Below are 20391 nucleotides of genomic sequence, written 5' to 3'. Positions count from 1 at the left end.
CCCCACACTGTGTCCCTGAGCTCTGACACACCCTCCTTGAGGACACCTGGGAACCCTCACCTGGTTAGCTGACCCTGGCTGTCCTCCCTCATCCTCCACCCCTCAGAATACAGTGCTGTCACCTGGGATGCTAATTTGGGGGCTGTGTCTGGCTTCATGTGTGTCCTGTGAAGGCAGAAGACAGATTGATGACAGATCGGCAAGAAGCCATGAGTCCTAAGGGGACGGCAGAGAGTCATCTGTCCCAGAAACCAAAGAGAGCAAGGGGCAGCTGTCAGGGGCCTGCAGCAGGGGCCTGCTCCTAGGGGATAGGGACAACTGTAAAGGGACTGATAAAAATGCGTGGGAGGCAGGGCGTGGTGGCTCCCGCCGGCAATCCCAGCACTTTGGGAGGCCGAGACGGGCGGATCACGAGGTCAGGAGATCGAGACCATCCTGGCTAACACGGTGAAACCCCGTCTCTACTAAAAAATGCAAAAAAACTAGCCAGGCAAGGTGGCGGGCGCCTGTAGTCCCAGCTACTTGGGAGGCTGAGGCAGGAGAATGGCATGAACCCGGGAGGCGGAGCTTGCAGTGAACCGAGATCAGGCCACTGCACTCCAGCCTGGGCGACAGAGTGAGACTCCGTCTCAAAAAAAAAAAAAAATGCGCGGGAGCATTTCAGTGGAGTATCGGGGCAAAGGCCAGAGTGGCTCTAATGGGAGACGAGAGATAAACACTCATTATAATTCCTAAAGGTAATCAGCCCAGAGCCCGAAGTCAAAGTAAAAGAATAGATTATTTGGGTTAATTTACATTTCTGAGGTAAGTGATCCTTTCTCAATTCTGTCCCTCCCACCTATTAGCTGATTCCATTTGGTTTTGGCCCCACCCTACGATTATAAAGGAAATAATCAAAATACAGCAGTTTTTCTGCCAAAGGGGTTTTAATGCCAAAATGAGTGAGAGTGTAGCAGGAGGAGCCGCAGACAAAACCTCTCAGACACCGAGTTGTAGAAGGAAGGGCTTTATTCAGCTGGGAGCATTGGCCAGCTACTGCCTTAAAATCCGAGCTCCCTGAGTGCACAATTTCTGTCCCTTTTAATCTGAGGGCTCACAACATTAAAGATTTCACATGAAAGGGTCGTGATTGATTTGAGCAAGCAGGGGGTACGTGAGAGGGGCTGCATGCACCGGTGGTCAGAACAGGGCAGGGAGTTTCACAATGTTCTTCTATACAATGTCTGGAATCTATGAATAACATCAGTTTCTAAGTTATGAGTTGATTTTTAACTACTGGGTTTAGGCCAGGCAAGCTCAGGCCTGGTTTCGGGCCTGGCGCCGGGCTACCTGTCTTTGGTTTTACTTTCTTGTCTTTTCTTAAAGCAGGTACTGAGTATAAAACAATATAAAACAATATGAGAGGGTCTCTGTCTTTCCTTAAGAGTTCTGTCTTAAAAATGAAACTGAGTGGCCAGGCACGTGGCCAACGCCTGTAATCCCAGCACTTTAGGAGGCTGAGGCGGGCAGATTGCCTGAGCTCAGGAGTTGGAGACTAGCCTGGGCCACACGGTGAAACCCCATTTCTACTAAAAATACAGAAAATCAGCCGGGCGTGGTAGTGCATGCCCATAATCCCAGCTACTCGGGAGGCTGAGACAGGAGAATCCTGGGAGGCGGAGGTTGCAGTGAGCCGAGATCATGCTACTGCACTCCAGCCTGGGCGACAGAGCAAGACTCTGTCTCAAAAACAAACAAAAAGGTGAAACTGAATGTTTTCAATCCTCTAAACTATAGTAGAGTTTTAAAATAGTTTAAATGTTTTTTTTTGTTTGTTTGTTTGTTTTTTTGAGACGGAGTCTCGCTCTGTCACCCAGGCTGGAGTGCAGTGGCCGGACCTCAGCTCACTGCAAGCTCCGCCTCCCGGGTTTACGCCATTCTCCTGCCTCAGCCTCCCGAGTAGCTGGGACTACAAGCGCCCGCCACCTCGCCCGGCTAGTTTTTTTTTGTATTTTTTAGTAGAGACGGGGTTTCACGGTGTTCGCCAGGATGGTCTCGATCTCCTGACCTCGTGATCCGCCCGTCTCGGCCTCCCAAAGTGCTGGGATTACAGGCTTGAGCCACCGCGCCCGGCAGTTTAAATGTTTAATATTTTCTGGGAAAAGAACAGAGATGAAGACCATCAGAGGATTGTAGAGTGCTGTGTGCTGGTTGCCTCTTCACATACTCCCTGAGTGCTCTCAGACACACCCCGGGGACGTACACTGCCTTTTATCTGTTGAGGGGACCCAAGCCTATATCTCATCAATAGATTACTAATATCTTTCCCGATTCTAAATTATTTCAGTCATGCTCTGCCATTTATTAGCTCCACAACCCTGAGTAAGTAATTTATAATCTCCTTGAATTTTATTTTTTTCACCTGTAATATGAGGACATGCGTGCATATATACTTGATCACAGTTACCCCCTGGCATTGCTTATTAGTATTAAGAAAAGAACACATTAATCTGTAAATCTTGTTTGGAGCCTGAATTAAACAAACTAACTCTAAAACACACAAATTTTGAGGCAGCCTGCAGAATTTGAAAGGAGAAAAGATATTTGATGATACTGAAATTACATTTAATTTTTAAAGAGTGATTATGATATTACTGTTACTTTTTTTTTTTTTTTTTTTGAGACGGAGTCTCGCTCTGTCACCCAGGCTGGAGTGCAGTGGCCGGATCTCAGCTCACTGCAAGCTCCGCCTCCCGGGTTCACGCCATTCTCCTGCCTCAGCCTCCCGAGTAGCTGGGACTACAGGCGCCTGCCACCTCGCCCGGCTAAGTTTTTGTATTTTTAGTAGAGACGGGGTTTCACTGTGTTACCCAGGATGGTCTCGATCTCCTGACCTCGTGATCCGCCCGTCTCGGCCTCCCAAAGTGCTGGGATTACAGGCTTGAGCCACCGCGCCCGGCCTACTTTTTTTTTTTTTAATTTGAGATGGGGTCTCAACATACTGCCCAGGCTGGTCTTGAACTCCTGCCTCAAGTGATCCTCCTGTTACTGGAGTGGGTCTCGATCCGGATCCCAAGAGAGAGTTCTTGGATCTCGTGCAAGAAAGAATTCAGGGCGAGTCCGTAAAGTAAAGTAAAAGCAAGTTCATTAAGAAAGTAAAGGAATAAAAGAATGGCTACTCCATAGAGCACCCTAAGGGCTGCTGGTTGCCCATTTTTATGATTATTTCTTGATGATATGCTAAACAAGGGGTGGATTATTCATGTCTCCCCTTTTTAGACCATATAGGGTAACTTTCTGATGTTGCCATGGAATTTGTAAACTGCACTAATGGGAGTGTAGCAGTGAGGACAACCAGAGGTCACTCTCCTCGCCATCTCGGTTTTGGTGGGTTTTGGCCGGGTTATTTACTGCAAACTATTTTATCAGGAAGGTCTTTATGGCCTGTATCTTGTGCCGACCTCCTATCTCATCCAATGTCTTAGAACGAGTAAGCATCTGGGAATGTAGTCCCGTAGATATCAGCCTTATTTTACTCAGCCCCTACTCAAGATGGAGTTGCTCTGGTTCAGACACCTCTGACACTCCCACCTCAACCTCCCAAAGTGCTGGGATTACAGGCATGAGCCACCACATCTGGCCTATTACTGTTATTTTATTTTATTTCATTTTTTGAGACAGGGTCTCAGTTTTGTCAACAAGGCTGGATGTGGTGGTGCAAACACCGTTCACTGCAGCCTCGACTTCCCAGGCTCAAGTGATCCTCCCATTTCAGCCCCCAAAGCAGCTGGGACTACAGGCTATATTACCGTTATTTTAAAAAAGACTCTTTATCCTTTAGAGATATATGCTGAAGTATCTTTGGATCAAATGACATGATGTCTTCAAATGATATGATTAACTATAAAAGAGTCTAAGTATAGGAGGTCAGGACCAGCATGGGCAGATAAAACAAGATTGGCCACATGTACATGACTGCTGAAAATAAGGGATTCAAGAGATCTTTGCTATTCTTTTTACTTGTGCATATGATTGAAATATCTTTTTATAAAATTGGGTTTATGTACTTGGTTTTATAGACAAGACTTCGCTCTGTCACCCAGGCTGGAGTGCAGTGGTGCAATCATGACTTACTGCAGTCTCTACCTCCTGGGCTCAAGTGATCCTCCTGCCTCAGCCACTCGAGTAGCTGGGACTACAGGTGCACACCACCATACCAGGCTGTTTTTGTTTTTGTTTTTGTTTTTTCATTTTTTGTAGAGACAAAGGTCTCAGTATACTGCCCAGGCTGGTCTTGAAGTCCTGGTCTCAAGTGAACCTCCTGCCTCAGCCTCCCAATGCTCTGGGATTATAGGCATGAGTCACTCTGCCTGGCTTTGACATTTCTTATAATTAAAAAAAAAAGCAAGTACAGGAAAAAAGAATATATGTAAATATATGGAATATATGGAATTAATATCTATATTATTTTTACACAAACATCATAGTATAAAAATATCTAAACATACAGAATAGGAAATCATATTACTATCACCCAAAAATACAGTTCGCCCTCAGTATCTGCCAAGTTCTGCATCCCGGGATTCTTCTCTTTTCTTTTTTCTACACCATCTGGAAATCAAAGTCTGTATCCCAGGATTCAACCAATCACTAATGGAATATTTTCCATCAGGTGAGGCAGAAGCCTCCATATTGAGGCAAACTGTAAGGGATCTGAGAATCCATCTGAATTTTGTTATCCAAGGGAGTCCTGGAGCCAATCCTCTGCAGATACCGAAGGATGATTGTAATCATATTCTAAAGTTTGTATATTGAGACTTTTTTTTGTTTTTTTAGAGAGAGGGAGTGTCACTCTGTCGCCCAGGCTAGGGTGCAGTGGTGCTATCATGGCTCACTACAGCCTCAAGCTCTTGGGCTCAAGCAATCCTCCCTCTTCAGCCTCCCAAGGAACTGGTACTACAGGCATGGACCACCATTCTGGCTAATTTTTTTTATCGTAGAGACAGTCTTGCTAAGTTGTCCAGACTGGTCTTGAACTCCTGGGCTTAAGACATCCTCCAGCCTCAGCAGCAGTATATTTTTTCAAAAAGTATATTGTAAACCTTTTTCTAGAGAATATATTTAGTACTCTTTCTCTCTCTTTATATATATATACTCTATTTATATATATATATACACTCTATATATACTCTATATACTTTATATATATATATTCTCTATATATATACTCTATTTAGTACCTCTTAGGGTCATACAGCATCATGTAAGTACAGTATAATTTATTAAATCACTCTCAATATCTAGGCTGTTTTAAAATTTTGACATTAAATATAAGGCTATGGGAAAATTCCTTGCAATTTCGGCAAGGATTCCTTTTCTCTTTTCTTTCCTTTTCTTTTCGTTTCTTTTTAGTAGAGACGAGGTTTCTCCATGTTGGTCAGGCTGGTCTTGAACTCCTGAGCTCAGGCAATCTGCCTACCTCAGCTTCTAGGATTACAGGCGTGAGCCACCGAGCCTGGTGTGAGCTAGTCTCAACACTGCACTCCAGCCTGTGCAACAGAGACCTGTCTCTAAGTTTTGTTTTTGTTTTTGTTTTTGTTTTGAGACGGAGTCTCGCTCTGTCCCCCAGGCTGGAGTGCAGTGGCCGGATCTCAGCTCACTGCAAGCTCCGCCTCCCAGGTTTACGCCATTCTCCTGCCTCAGCCTCCCGAGTAGCTGGGACTACAGGCGCCCGCCACCTCGCCCGGCTAGTTTTTTGTATTTTTTAGTAGAGACGGAGTTTCACCGGGTTAGGCAGGATGGTCTTGATCTCCTGACCTCGTGATCCGCCCGTCTCAGCCTCCCAAAGTGCTGGGATTACAGACTTGAGCCACCGCGCCCTGCCTAAGTTTTACATATAAATAGAATTTACATATAAGGAAAAGACTTCCAAGGCAGCCTTGTTCACCTATGGTCCATTATGCACAACATTCACTATACTCAGCAGCCCGAAAACCAAACAGACCTAAGGATAAAAAATGCAAATCAATGTTTGGAAGATCTTGAATGTTTGTGTCCAAAGAAATCTGTGTTATTTAATACCAAAATATCCCATTAGCTCTCTACATTCTTCCTGTCTTTCCAAAAAGGCAGGGAGGTGATGGGTGTTTTCCTTGTGTCCTGAATCCTTGTCAGTTAGAGGGTTAAATGATTTATCTCAACCAGGTTACACTGGTAGGAAGTAAGCAGTAAGTCTGGATTCCAACTCACCTAACATCTACTTGAATCCAAATAGTTTGCTTTTATTACAGCTCCAGTCTGCCTAAGTAGAGTGATTTGGGGTGCCCAGGGTGTGGAAGGGAGGAAAAGAGAAAATGGGGCTTGGAGGGATGGGTGGTCATTAAGTGTGGGAGGGAAAAAAAAATGCAGTTAACTTGATAGGAAGAGGGGCCTTTGGGGGGAGGGGAATCAGCAGGGGGCCGGACATGCCATCTTCTCACCTACAGAAATGAAATAGGGCCAGCTAGGCAGCCAGTCTTCCCATTACCTCTGAGTGTTCTATTTATGTCGTTTCCCCTCCAGGGTCAAAGATCTTTCCTTTAAAACACAGCACTTTCTTCAGTGCCCTCGGCTGTGTCTTGTGGCATTCCTTTCATTATTTTCAATTGTTTATAAGCAATTACAGTACAAGATACTATGCTAACTAAGGCTTTGGTCAAACGGTTGGATAGCTTCAGTCTCTGCTTTCGCTGAGGGGGGCGTTTATAAATCTAGTCATAGGACAGACACTGCAAGAGTCATTTTACTAGGTGTCCTGAGTGGGTTTTTTTGCTGTTGTTTGTTTGTTTTGAGACAGGGTTTCACTGTGTCGCCTCACCTGGGCGGTGGAATGCGGTGGCACAATTAGGGATCATTGCAGTCTCTTACAAATCCCAGTCTCAAGTGATCCCCAAACTTCAGCCTACCAAGTAGCTGAGACTACACGCATGGGCCACCATGCCCGGCTAATTTTTTCCATGTTTTTGTAGAGGCAGGGGTCTCACTGTGTTGCCCAAGATGATCTCTCAAACTCCTGGGCTCAAGCGATTTTCCTGGCCTCCTAAAGTGTTGAGATTATAGGCATGAACCACTGCGCCCAGCAGTCCTGGATGCCGCAGAACAGTGGCCTACAGGAGCAGATGACAGGCTTACCTCCCCTAGTGCGACCCGGCCTATGAAGGCTTCCTGGGGAAATGGCTAAGATCAAGCTAAGGCCTCAGTCTAAATCAGGGGTAACCAATCTTTTGGCTTCTCTGGGCCACATTGGAAGAATTGTCTTGGACCACACATAAAATACATTAACACTAACAAACAGCTGATGACCTTAAAAAAAAAATGCAAAAATGGGCCGGACACGGTGGCTCACACCTGTAATCCCAGCACTTTGGGCAGAGGCAGGCAGATCACAAGGTCACGCATTGGAGACCACCCTGACCAACATGGTTAAACCCCGTCTCTACTAAAAATACAAAAATTAGCCGGGTGTGGTGGCCAGCATGCCTGTAATCCCAGCCACTCAGGAGGCTGAGGTAGGAGAATTGCTTGAACCCGGAGGCAGAGGTTGCAGTAAGCCCAGATACGGAGGTCCTGGAGGTTGCAGTGAGCCGAGACCGCGCCACTGAACTCCAGCCTGGGCGACAGAGCAAGACTCTAAATAAATAAATAAATGCAAAAAAATCTCATGTTTTAAGAAAGTTTATGAATTTATGTTGGGCTGCACTCACAGCTGTTTTAGGATGCATGCAGCCTGCAGGTTGTGGGTTAGACAAGCTTGGTCTAAGTAGTGATCATCTGGGTGAAGGAGACTATACTTGTACAGCACGTATAACGGTAACTTTGTGCCGTTTTACCAACATCTCCCCACTCTCCCGCCTCCCAGGCCCTGTTGACTACCATTCTACTCCCTGCTTCTATGTATTCAATCTTTTAAGATTTCACATATATGTGAGATCACGCCATAGTTTTATTTATTTATTTTTTGTTTTGCTTTTGAGACGGAGTCTCGCTCTGTCACCCAGGCTGGAATGCAGTGGCGCGGTCTCGGCTCACTGCAACCTCTGCCTCCTGGGTTCAAGCGATTCTACTCCCTCAGCCTCCCAAGTAGCTGAGACGACAGGCACACAACGCCACGCCTGGTTAATTTTTTTTTTTTTTTTTTTTTTTTTTTTTTTTTTTTGAGACGGAGGCTCGCTCTGTTGCCAGGCTGGAGTGCAGTGGTGCGATCTCCACTCACTGCAAGCTCCGCCTCCCAGGTTCACGCCATTCTCCTGCCTCAGCCTCCCGAGTAGCTGGGATTACAGGCGCCCGCCACCGCGCCCGGCTAATTTTTGTATTTTTAGTGGAGACGGGGTTTCATCATGTTGGCGAGGATAGTCTCGATCTCTTGACCTCATGATCCACCCTCCTCAGCCTCCCCAAGTGCAAGGATTACAGGCGTGAGGCACCACGCCCAGCTGCCATAGCTTTATTTCTGTGTCTGGTTTATTTCATTCAGCATAATGTCCTCCAGGTCCGCCCATGTTGTCACAAATGCCAAGATCTCCTTTTCTTTTTTCTTTTTGGCTGTAAATTTATTCATTGCAAAATAATCTTCTCCAGTTTTACCGAGGTAGCTGACCACGTCCATGACCAAATCTGCCTGTAAACTGGAATTCAGTTGCTGACCAGCCCCAGCCTCAGCTTTCTTGTTGGCACTAGGGGGCACAGCACTCCGTCGGTTGGTATCTCTGTCGGCTTCCCCTCTTGTGAGTCTTGCAGGTCACTCACCCTACAGACCTTCAGGCCAAGGCCTGCCAGTCTCCAGACAGCTGCGGCGTCGAGTGGCAGGCCCAATCTCTCGGGGGTAGATGAAGGTAATCATGGAGATACTGGAGGTAATCATGGAGATACTTTACCTCAGTGGTAAGGTAACAGTAGAAATGTCTCCAGGCACTGGGCCTGGTGGCTCATGCCTGTAATCCCAACATTTTGGGAGGCTGAGGTGGGTGGATCATCTAAGATTGGGAGTTCGAGATCAGCCTGACCAACATGGAGAAACTCCGTCTCTACTAAAAATACAAAATTAGCCGGGGGTGGTGGTCAATGTCTGTAATCCCAGCTACTCAGGAGACTGAGGCAGGAGAATCACTTGAACCTGGGAGGTGGAGGTTGTGGTGAGCCGAGATCGCACCACTGCACTCCAGCCTGGGGACAGAGTGAGACTCCATCTCAAAATAAATAAATAAATAAAATCAAAATAAATACATAATCAAATAATCCCATATTTCCATCAATCAGCATTCAACATTCATTAGGATTTCACTAATTCCTGTTTTCTCCTCCTTTTAATTGCTGTCATTGAGGGGGAAGTACCCACTCCAACAAATATGGGTATAATCTTAGATAACCTTTATTATATTTAACAAAACAAGCAATGCTTCCTCCTTGGTATTATTTTATTCTTAATATGTATTGAAAATTCCCCAAGTGCCTTATAAAATGTCTTTTTGGCCAGGTGCCATGGCTTACGCCTGTAATCCCAGCATTTTAGGAGGCAGAGGTGGGTGGATCACCTGAGGTCGGGAGTTCAAGACCAGCCTGGACAACATGGTGAAACCCCATCTCTACTAAAAATACAAAAATTAGCTGGGTGTGGTGGCACGTGCCTGTCATCCCAGCTACTTGGGAGGCTGAGGCAGTAGAATCACTTGAGCCTGGGAGGCAGAGGTTGCAGTGAGCCTAGATTGTGCCATTGCACTCCAGCCTGGGTGACAGAGCAAGACTCCATCTCAAAAAAAATTAAAATAAAATAAAATGTCTTTTTTTTTTTTTTTGAGACAGAGTTTCGCTCTTTTTGCATGAACCACCGTGCCCGGCCAATAAAATGTCTTTTTAAAGTTGGTTTGTTCAAATCTGGATTGAAAGAAGTTTTATGTTTTACATTTAGAAATTTTATTGGTTTCAACTAAAAAAATATCATTGCCTTGTTGAGTAGAGTAGGTAACTGTCCTGTATTATTTCACACATTTCTGTGTCATTTCCTGTGTCACTTAACTTATTCCTTGACCCCCATATTTTCTGTAAACTGAGAGTTAGTTATAAAGGCTTGCTAAATTCAGATTTAACTTTTTTCTTGACAAGAATAATTCATAGATGATGTAGTGTACAGTTGACTCTTGAACAACATGGGTACAAGCTGAGCAGATCCACTTATACAGATTTTATTCTGCCTCTGCTACCTGAGACCAACTTCTCCTTTTCTTCCTCAGCCTACTCAACCTGAAGATGACGAGGATGTAGAGCTTTATGATCTACTTCCACTTAATGAATAGTAAATATATTTTTCCTATGATTTTTTCCTTTTTTCTTTTTTGAGACAGGGTTTCTTTCTGTCACCCAGGCTGGAGTGCAGTAGCACAATTATAGTTCACCGCAGCCTCGGCCTCCTGGACTTAAGTGATCCTCCTGCCTCAGCCTCCCAAGTAGCCAGGACAACAGGTACTCACCACCATGCCTGGCTAAATTTTAACATTTTTTGTAGAGGTAGCATCCCACTATGTTGTTCAGGTTGGTCTCAAACTCCTGGGCTCAAGTGACCTCCCATAGTGCTGGGATTACAGGTGTAAGTCTCTGTGTCCAGCCTTCAGCATTTTTTTTTTTTTTTAATTTTTTGCCTTACTGAGCTGTAAACATCCACTTTTAATAAGGATTTAACTTTCTCATATCAGAAACAGGGCTTGGTTGCCCTTAATATTGTTACCAGTTCTCTAGTTCTGTTCCTCAACGTATTTGATCCAGGTATCTGCCTTATACAACAGCCTCCTGGTGACCATCTCCCTAATAAGACATGTAGATAAAACCTACTTGACTCACCCCACTGGCCTGCGCACCCCACAGGGGACTGTATACATTTGCTGCAAGGACTACCTCTCATACAGTGTGACCCCACAAAACTCATGCCTGCTTACCTCAAATCCACCAACTAGAATGCCCCTTGGGAAATGCACTGGACCCCAGTAAAGGCCTTGGCCCATTGGTCTCTCTCTCTCTCTGGCTCCTCAACCGCTAGGTGAGCAGCACTGCCCCTGCAGCCTTCTCATCAGCCCTCAACAGTACTGTCTTCTCTCATGGACCTGTAATAAAACTGTTTCTGTTATTTAATGTGTTTTTGTTGCGTTACCTCCTCTATGTCAAACTCTACTAACACATGGGCTTAACTTTTCTCCTGGTCAGGGCTCTCCTACAGAGTGGCTGTCTTGGCATGAATAAGCTGGAAATAGGTCCGACAAGAGCCACAGGGTGTTTGTCAGTATAAACAAGTTTCCTGTGAGAGGGACTCCTGGTCACAGATTGGATACTCAGGCATTAGGCCATGCCACTAGGATAAAGAAATATCCCATCAAAGGCACCCTGTAAATATCCACTACCAAATCCCCTGGAGTTGGGGCAGGGCAGGGCTGGAGGGTATAGCCACTCTCTGGAGAAACCCCAAGATCAAATAAGAGAGAAATATACTACCTCTCTGACCTTACTCCAGTATTTTTCTTTACTCACTACTTGTCACCGGCTTCCTTGCTATTATTACAGCTTGACAGTCCCTTCCCCATACACTTTCTCAAGCCATGCACTCTGAAATGAAATTTGATGAGGATCTATTTCCAAGCCTATTCCCTCAACTCAAATGTTTGCTCAGATTCCACGTTCTCCAAGATACCTGACCACCCACCTCACATAGCTAACTCTCCCGCATGCACAGCACTCTCATACAGGTGATATTGACCTGCTTTTCCCTATCACCACAGTATCTGATCAGCATCTAACACACTACAGCAATTCTTTGTGTTTACTATTTTATTGTTTCCTTTCTCCCCTCCAGGAAGTCTGCTGCTTAAGGATGGAAACCTTTGTTTTGCTCATCTAATACAATTCCAAATTGCAGGCAGATGTTCAGCATCCCTAATCAAAACACATAAAATCAAAATGCTCCATAATCTGAAACACTGAGTGCTGCCATGACACCCAAGTGGAAAATTCCACACCCTACACTTTTGCTTTCTGAGGGTTCAACGTACACAAACTTTGTTCCATGTAATTACCTGCAGGCTGTGTGTATAAAATGAATTTTTTCTTTCAAATTGTGTCCCATCCCCAAGATATCTCATCGTGCATAAGCAAATATTCCAAAATCCCCCCCAAAATCTGAAAGCTGAAACACTTCTGGTTGCAAGCATTTTGGAAAAGGGATACTACACTAAGCTTTGATTAGTCAGTAAAATAAACAAAGTCCAAACACTAGGGCTACAAAAGATCTTAAAGGATTATGAAAAACAGTGGTATCCAAGCATCAAGAATCAGACTGATATCAGACTTGTCAAAACCATCAAGTTTTAAAAATTAAAATGATTCCAAATATTCTCTTTAACTGCCACCCAAATGTGGGAAAAGTCATTTGCAAATTTGTAGTCTGACAAACTTTACAATGCTGCAACATTTGGGTTGATGATACCCCAAAATGAAAAGATAAAGAGGAAAACAGAGGCTTAAACCAAGAAAGAAGCTAAGAGTAGAGGTCAATTCCTAGAATGGTAGTGCCTGGAAGTAGTCACGAGTGTAGTTGGTGTAGCTTGGCCGGTGATACACAGAAAGAGAAAAAGAGCTGTTAGAGATTACTTATGCATTGTGCACAGGTAAGTGTATGTGGGGAAAGTATTTAAACAAAGTGAAATCTTCATTAACCACAAAAATAAGTCAGTTGTTTCAACTGACACACACAAAAGAACAGAAACAAATTATGAGAAATATGGAGGTAAACAGAAGAATCCACTAAAAAGAAAGGTATGTGACAAGTATGATATTCATATAATGTATGCAACTTTAAATAATTGTCTTAACTAAAAAAAAAATTATAGGCAATTTGAAAACATTTTATTAGACATGTTAAGTAACATAATTCTAAAATATTTTATCTTAGAAATCAAAGCACTTGACAATTGATATTCATAGACTAAATATATGAAAGTGGCATTATGAACATCTTTTTATAGTTGCCAAAAATTTAGGAGAAAAATCAACTCTGGTTTTCAGTGGTAAAACTTAAAGATTCCAGAAATGAGATTAAATTTACTGGCTAAGTTACCTACAAAAACTGAAACAGACTCATTTACCAATTCCTTCTTTCAGAATCTGATACTGAGCAGATTTTAAGAGGTTCAGAATCTGTTCCAGTATAGAAATAAGGCCAAAGGGCTTCTGTGAAAGAATCATTAAAAGTATAGAGAACAGACCTATCATTCATATTATAAAAGGAAAGATCGCCCAATTCATAGTCCAGAAAAATACCAATCTTACTGGGTTTTACTACTGGCAGAAGCCGGGTTGTCTTAGGACCTGATGCAACATAACCACTCTTCATGTATCGCCCAATTGCCCAGAATCCACCCAGAACTGATGGCTGATCCTGCCAGTTCCTAAGAAGACAGGCTTGACACACACCCAATATCCATTTAGGTTTGTTTCCCACTTCTACCTCCCAGTAATGTCGCCCAGAACTCAATCGCTGAGAGCCTAGGACAGCAGGGCAGACATAAAATCTCTTTGGGTTATAACAAATGTTTGGTTTTGTTCTTCCATATCGCACAGCTTTTCTATCCTCAGAGACAATAAGTTGAGGATGTGCTGTGTCAAGATCTAGGATCACATCTACTTGAAATGGCTTGATAATTCTGTCCAAGCCAGAATATTGAGGAGGAAGACTGAAACCATATTTTGTTAATCTAAATGAAAAGAGTTCAGGACGTTTTAGATTTTGATAACTGTGGTGCACACTCTTAACACGTGTCAGTAATTCCAGGTTTGACTGCACAGACTTGCCCTCTACCTCCCTCAGTAGATGTTTTAACGTGGAAACATAATCTGAAAATTTTACAAGGTTTTCATTTAGTTTTTCTAAAATATTCATCTCTTCATCTTGTATCTGCCTAAGAATAGTCTCTTGCTCGTTCTGTAAAAACAATCTAATTTGCTCAAACTCAGAATTTATTTCTTCCCTCTTATATTCTACCTTCTTTTTCAACTCCACTGATTTGCTGCCTTGCAGAATTATCACTTTTTCAACTCGTTCTATATTATTCTTCAAGGGCTCAATGCTACCTTCTAGAATTTCTCTGTGATAAGAGGCAGCTTTCTTAACAGGGCAAATGTAGTGCTTCTGGTGTTTAGTGGAGAAACTGCACTGTGTACATAAGATCTCTAGATCCTTCAAACAGAAGAGGGTCAGGAACTGATTGTGTTTTTCACACATGGCATTCTCTTTCTGTCTCTTTCTCTTGCTCCTCCTAATATGGAGTTGTTTAGCAATTTCAGTCAAATTACGGAGCTGGGGGTTCCTCCTGAAGCTCTTGTATGGAAAGCAAAAACGGCAGACAGGACAGGGAAAGGTATCATCTAGATCCTTCCAGGATACATTGAGGCAGGAGCGACAGAAGTTGTGCCCACAGTTGATGGTCACTGGGTCTTTCAAGTACTCCAGACAGATGGGACAGCTAGACTCCTCTTGGAGGTTCACCAGAGCCGTCACGAGTTCCATTGAGCTGCGAACAAAGGTAGTGCGTAAGGTAAGCTCCCTCTGGTCAGTGTGAAGGAACTGTGAAAAGGAAGTTGGGCTGAACTTGTCCGGCCTCCGTAGAACGCAAACCCACTGAGAAGTGGATACCCCTCCCAGACCTTGTAGATTGATCAGGTTTAGGTTTCACTGGCCTGGCATGCTGATGGCACCCACTGGAGTCTTGTTTAGTCCCCTGCTCGTTCACTTGGAGGATAATAATTCAAAGCTTACAGCTCTATTATAGATCAGCCCATCTGAATCTACCTGTAATGATTTTCTTCTTCAATAAACTAGCCACAGGTTATAATACGCAGTCATTCCTGTGGATGAGAAAAGATTTTTGATTTCAAAATCTCCTGGATTTGGAATCACAATATAATAATTTGTTCAGGCAAGAATCATCACTAACTATAAAAACTACCGGGTAGGCCGGGCGCGGTGGCTCAAGCCTGTAATCCCAGCACTTTGGGAGGCCGAGGTGGGCGGATCACAAGGTCAGGAGATCGAGACCACAGTGAAACCCCGTCTCTACTAAAAATACAAAAAATTAGCCGGGCGCGGTGGCGGGCGCCTGTAGTCCCAGCTACTCAGGAGGCTGAGGCAGGAGAATGGCGTGAACCCAGGAGGCGGAGCTTGCAGTGAGCCGAGATCGCGCCACTGCACTCCAGCCTGGGCAACAGCGTGAGACTCCGTCTCAAAAAAACAAAAACAAAAACAAAACAAAACAAAAAAAAACTACCGGGTAAAATGTTATGGGGGAATGATATTCACATTCTCAAAATTTTACTCTAGGATTATATTTTAATTACAAAGAGAAAAATAAGTACCTTTATAATGTAGAGAATACCACCTTATCCAATGATGGGGCAAACTGATGACCTGCAACGGGGAGCAAAGCATTACCATCTGTGGAGAACTTGTGCAGAATATATATATAAAATACATAAGATTCTATTATATGTAACTGTGTATTACATATAAAATTCTATTGTATATAACATACAATTGTTATTATTTTTTGAGATGGAGTTTCGCTGTCACCCAGGCTGGAGTGCAATGGCACAATCTTGGCTCATTGCAACCTCTGCCTGCTAGGTTCAAGTGATTCTCCTGCCTCAGGCTCCCAAGTAGCTGGGATTAAGGGGCCCGCCACCACGCCTGGCTAATTTTTGTAGTTTTGTTAGAGACGGGGTTTCACGCTGGCCTCGAACTCCTGACCTCATGTGATCTGCCTGCCTCAGCCTCCCAAAGTGCTGGAATTACAGGTGTGAGCCACTGCACCTGACCTATAAAATTATATATAAAAATGTATGTATGTATATATAATAGTGAAGAAATCCAAATCATACAAGATTCAACATGAAAATGGTTCTTAACAGCACAAATGACAACAGTGCTGGGAAAAAAAGCAGGTTTTTTTTTTTTTTTTTTTTTTTTGAGACAGGATCTTGCTGTGTCTCCCAAGCCAGAGTGCAGTGGTATGACCATGGTTCTCTGCAGCCTCAGCCTGCAGAGTAACCGTGACCACAGGCTTGTGCCACCAGGCCCAGCTAATTTTTAAAATATTTTGTAGAGATGGGGGTCTCTCTATGTTGGCCAGGGTGGTTTTGAACAATCCTCCCACCTTGGCCTCCCAAAGTGCTGGGAGTATAGGTGTCAGCCCCTATGCCCAGCCTGTTTCCTTACATATGAGGAAAAACAAACGAACAAAAAAAGCAATTCATTCTCTTAGCTTAGATTCTAGACTGAGAAAAAAAAAAGTTGTAATAAAGTGGACAGTATAGGACAAAGTGAAAAAATGGAGGATGTACTCTTTATTAGATATTAGTAATACATCAAAGTTAAGCTTCCTGAATTTCCTAAGTGCACCATAGCTACAAAAGAAAATGTCCTCATTCTTAGGAAACACATGCTTAAATATTTACTGGTGAAGGGATCATGAACCTTATAAACACTTCTCTTTTCCTTCAGGTCACCTCACAACTCCTATCTGCTGCTCATCAATCTGACTGCCTCCCACCCCACCCTCTAGTCTCTCATTATCCCATCTCTTTACTTTCATAGAACTCAATCATACTTGAGATTGTTTTCTTCAGGTATTTGTTTCTCTTTTGGCCTTAGCTGGTGAATGAGATAGACTGGAAGTGGGTACTCAGTCTACCTTATTCATAGGGAGGTAGTACAAAATCAGTAAAGACCTTCAAGAAAGTGAATCATGAACAAGTGGATACATGAATGAAAAAAATCCGGCCGGGCGCGGTGGCTCAAGCCTGTAATCCCAGCACTTTGGGAGGCCGAGACGGGCGGATCACGAGGTCGGGAGATCGAGACCATCCTGGCTAACCCAGTGAAACCCCGTCTCTACTAAAAAATACAAAAAACTAGCCGGGCGAGGTGGCGGGCGCCTGTAGTCCCAGCTACTGGGGAGGCTGAGGCAGGAGAATGGCGTAAACCCGGGAGGCGGAGCTTGCAGTGAGCTGAGATCCGGCCACTGCACTCCAGCCTGGGCGGCAGAGCGAGACTCCGTCTCAAAAAAAAAAAAAAAAAAAAAGAAAAAAATCCAAAAATAATACAAAAAGAGAATAATGTCAATGTTATAAAACATAAAATTTAGGTTGGGAGACTGTTCAAAATTAAAAGAGAGCCCCACTGCACTCAGCCCATTTCAGAATTATTCTAGTATGAATAGAATCATTCATCTTAGATTTAATGAAACAGGAGCTGGGCGCATTAGCTCACACCTGTAATCCCAGCATTTTGGGAGGCCAAGGCAGGCGGATCACTGGAGGTCAGGAGTTCAAGATCAGTCTGGCCAACATGGTGAAACCCCATTTCTACTAAAAATACAAAAATTAATTGGGCGTGGTGGTGCTTGTCTGTAGTCCCAGCTACTTGGGAGGCTGAGGTGGGAGAATCACTTGAATCTAGGAGGTGCGGTTGCAGTGAGCCGAGATCACAGCACTGCACTCCAGCCTGGGTGACAGAGCATGTCTCAAAAAAAAAAGAATGAAAAGAATTAATGAAACAGGTTATATGTAGTTGTCACAAATTTTAAGATCTACTCCTCACCCATTTCATTCCAACACACTTCAGCAGAACACACAGCTACATCAGGCTTAGGGTCCTGAAGGAACTGTGAAAAGGAAGTTGGGCTGAACTTGTCCTGCCTTCCTATATACACCTGCAAGTAATCCCAGTCTATAGGTAAATTCACTCCTTTTCCCTTTGACTCCGAATTACTTACCAGATCTTCTGGCCACTGCCATCCATGTGAGTGCTCTTAAATAGCTGTGCTAGGTCAGTGTGCGGATGGTAGAAACGGACTGGTGAAAGTGCATTCTCTAACATACACTGACTCACAGCTGTATCTTCCTCTGATCTAGTAGGGTTCAGAATCTAACCATTCTATGTAAATGTCTCATCTTTGCAAACACTATTTCCTTTACCTAGAGGATCCTTTCCTCACCTTTTCCTCAAGACTGATCTCTCATATTTGGAAACAGCTCGAAAGTCTCCTTCTCTGGTAAGGTTTACTATGTGTCAGGAACAGTGCTTCCCACAAAATAACTGATCTCCTTAATTAAACCCTCACAACAAAGCAGGAGATCTGTTATAGGCCCTGAGTGTACTTCTCTGGTCTCCTGAATAGGCCAAAAATTTCACTATGACCACTCTATCTAGGATATTTCTTATGGTTGTGTTTGCAGGAAGTATCCTTGAAAGAAGACATAAAGTGTCAATTTGGGACAAAGAACAGGTTTGCTAAAAAAATAGGTTCCCAAGCTCAGGGTTCACTGGCTATGATGGAAACCTACATTGTGTATGACATCTACCATGGTCCCTCTGCACCACCTCTGTGGGACTTGGGAGGCATGGGGAACCAACACCAGCATGATGCACATGCTGCCAGCTGTGCCAGGAGTAATGAAGTTCTTTGTCTCCAATCCAAGAGTGTTATATCTTCTAAAAGTATCCATTAAATATTAACAGGATAACTTAATAGCTTGTGAGTAAGGTAAAACCCCAAACCCTGAGAGTTTGGTTATTATCTTCAATTATAAGCATGGAATGTAAATGTAATGATTTGGCCAGGCGTGGTGGTTCATGCCTGTAATCCCATCACTTTGGGATGCCAAGGCAGGTGGATCACCTGAGGTCATGAGTTCGAGACCAGCCTGGCCAACATGGTGAAACCCCATCTCTACTAAAAAATATAAAAACTAGCTGGGCATGGTGGCACGTGCCTGTAGTCCCAGCTACTCAGGAGACTGAGGCAGGATAATTGCTTGAACCCAGGAGGCAGAGGTTGCAGTGAGCCAAGATACTGCCACTGCACTCCAGCCCTGGGAACAGAGCGAGACTTAGCAAAACAAACAAAAAAAGTATAATGATTTGATAGGCTTATCCAAAGTCCTAATACTAACTGATGTGACTACTGGTGTGATACTAAGTCACTAAGCACACTGCTTTTTTTTTGTTTTGTTTTGTTTTGTTTTGTTTTTTTGTGAGACAGAGTTTTGCTCTCGTTGCCCAGGCTGGAGTGCAATGGCGCAGTCTCGGCTCACTGCAACCTCTGCCTCCTGGGTTCAAGCAATTCTCCTGCCTCAGCCTCAAGTAGCTGGGACTACAGGCACACACCACCATGCCCAGCTAATTTTTGTATTTTTAGTAGAGATGGGTCTCACCATGTTGGCCAGGCTGATCTCGAACTCCTGACCTCAGGTGATCCACCCACTTCAGCCTCCCAAAGTGCTGGGAACTGGGATTACAGGCGTGAGCCACCGTGCCCGGTCTCTCTCTCTCTCTTTTTTTTTTTTTTTGAGACAGAGTTTCACTGTTGTCTCCCAGGCTGGAGTGCAATAGCATGATCTCAGCTCACTGCAACCTCTGCCTCCCAGGTTCAAGCAATTCCCCTGCCTTAGCCTCCCCAGTACCTGGGATTACAGGTGCCTGCCACCATGCCCGGCTAATTTTTGTATTTTTAGTAGAGACGGGGTTTCGCCATGTTGGCCAGGCTGGTCTTGAACTCCTGACCTCAAGTGATCTGCCTGCCTCAGTCTCTCAAAGTGAGACAGATGAGAAAGTCTCTACAGATGTGAGCCACCATGCCCGGCCTAAGCACATCATCTTTTTTTCATATTCACATTAGTGCATAGCCTTGAAAACCTTTATTAAAGTGCTTCATATAGCATTCTGTTTAACCCACCCAGATGGATATCCACAAATTGTTACTATATCAAATAGTCTAACGATGGGAAAATTAAGATTTTTAAACTTTTTTTTTTTTTTTTTTTTGAGGCGGAGTTTCGCTCTGTCTCCCAGGCTGGAGTGCAGTGGCCGGATCTCAGCTCACTGCAAGCTCCGCCTCCCGGGTTTACGCCATTCTCCTGCCTCAGCCTCCCGAGTAGCTGGGACTACAGGCGCCCGCCACCTCGCCCGGCTAGTTTTTTTTGTATTTTTTAGTAGAGACGGGGTTTCACCATGTTAGCCAGGATGGTCTCGATCTCCTGACCTAGTGATCCGCCCGTCTCGGCCTCCCAAAGTGCTGGGATTACAGGCTTGAGCCACCGCGCCCAGCCGATTTTTAAACTTTTTTTAAAAAAAACTCTTAAGATGATGTAAACAGATATCACACAAATTATTAGGTAGCAGTCTCTAATGGGATGGGTGTTTCACTCCAACATTCACTTACCTAGATCTGTATGTCATTGATCAACTAACTTAATTTCTCTGAGTCTGTTTCTATTTCAGAAAGCTGAAAGCATTAAATGAAAAAACCGTGTAAGGATAGTACAGTGCCTGACCCAGAACAG

At 44.0% G+C, this 20391-nt stretch overlaps 1 protein-coding gene across 1 annotated transcript; it reads right to left on the bottom strand.

The window, feature by feature from the left end:
- Positions 1-12884: 12884 nt before the first annotated feature.
- Positions 12885-15206, bottom strand: TRIM60 (tripartite motif containing 60). The gene has a single exon (XM_028848863.2). It carries the CDS (start codon positions 14558-14560, stop codon positions 13136-13138), a length of 1425 nt encoding a protein of 474 aa, XP_028704696.1. The 5' UTR covers positions 14561-15206; the 3' UTR covers positions 12885-13135.
- Positions 15207-20391: the final 5185 nt, after the last annotated feature.

This window comes from Macaca mulatta, chromosome 5, assembly GCF_049350105.2.
Source record: "Macaca mulatta isolate MMU2019108-1 chromosome 5, T2T-MMU8v2.0, whole genome shotgun sequence".
Classification (NCBI taxonomy): Eukaryota; Metazoa; Chordata; class Mammalia; order Primates; family Cercopithecidae; genus Macaca; species Macaca mulatta.
Note: the sequence above shows the minus strand (reverse complement) of the source record. Positions and strands in the feature narration are given on the sequence as shown.

Coding starts and splice junctions, on each gene's coding strand:
- TRIM60 (XM_028848863.2), bottom strand. CDS start 14,560: ATGGAACTCGTGACGGCTCTGGTGAACCTCCAAGAGGAGTCTAGCTGT.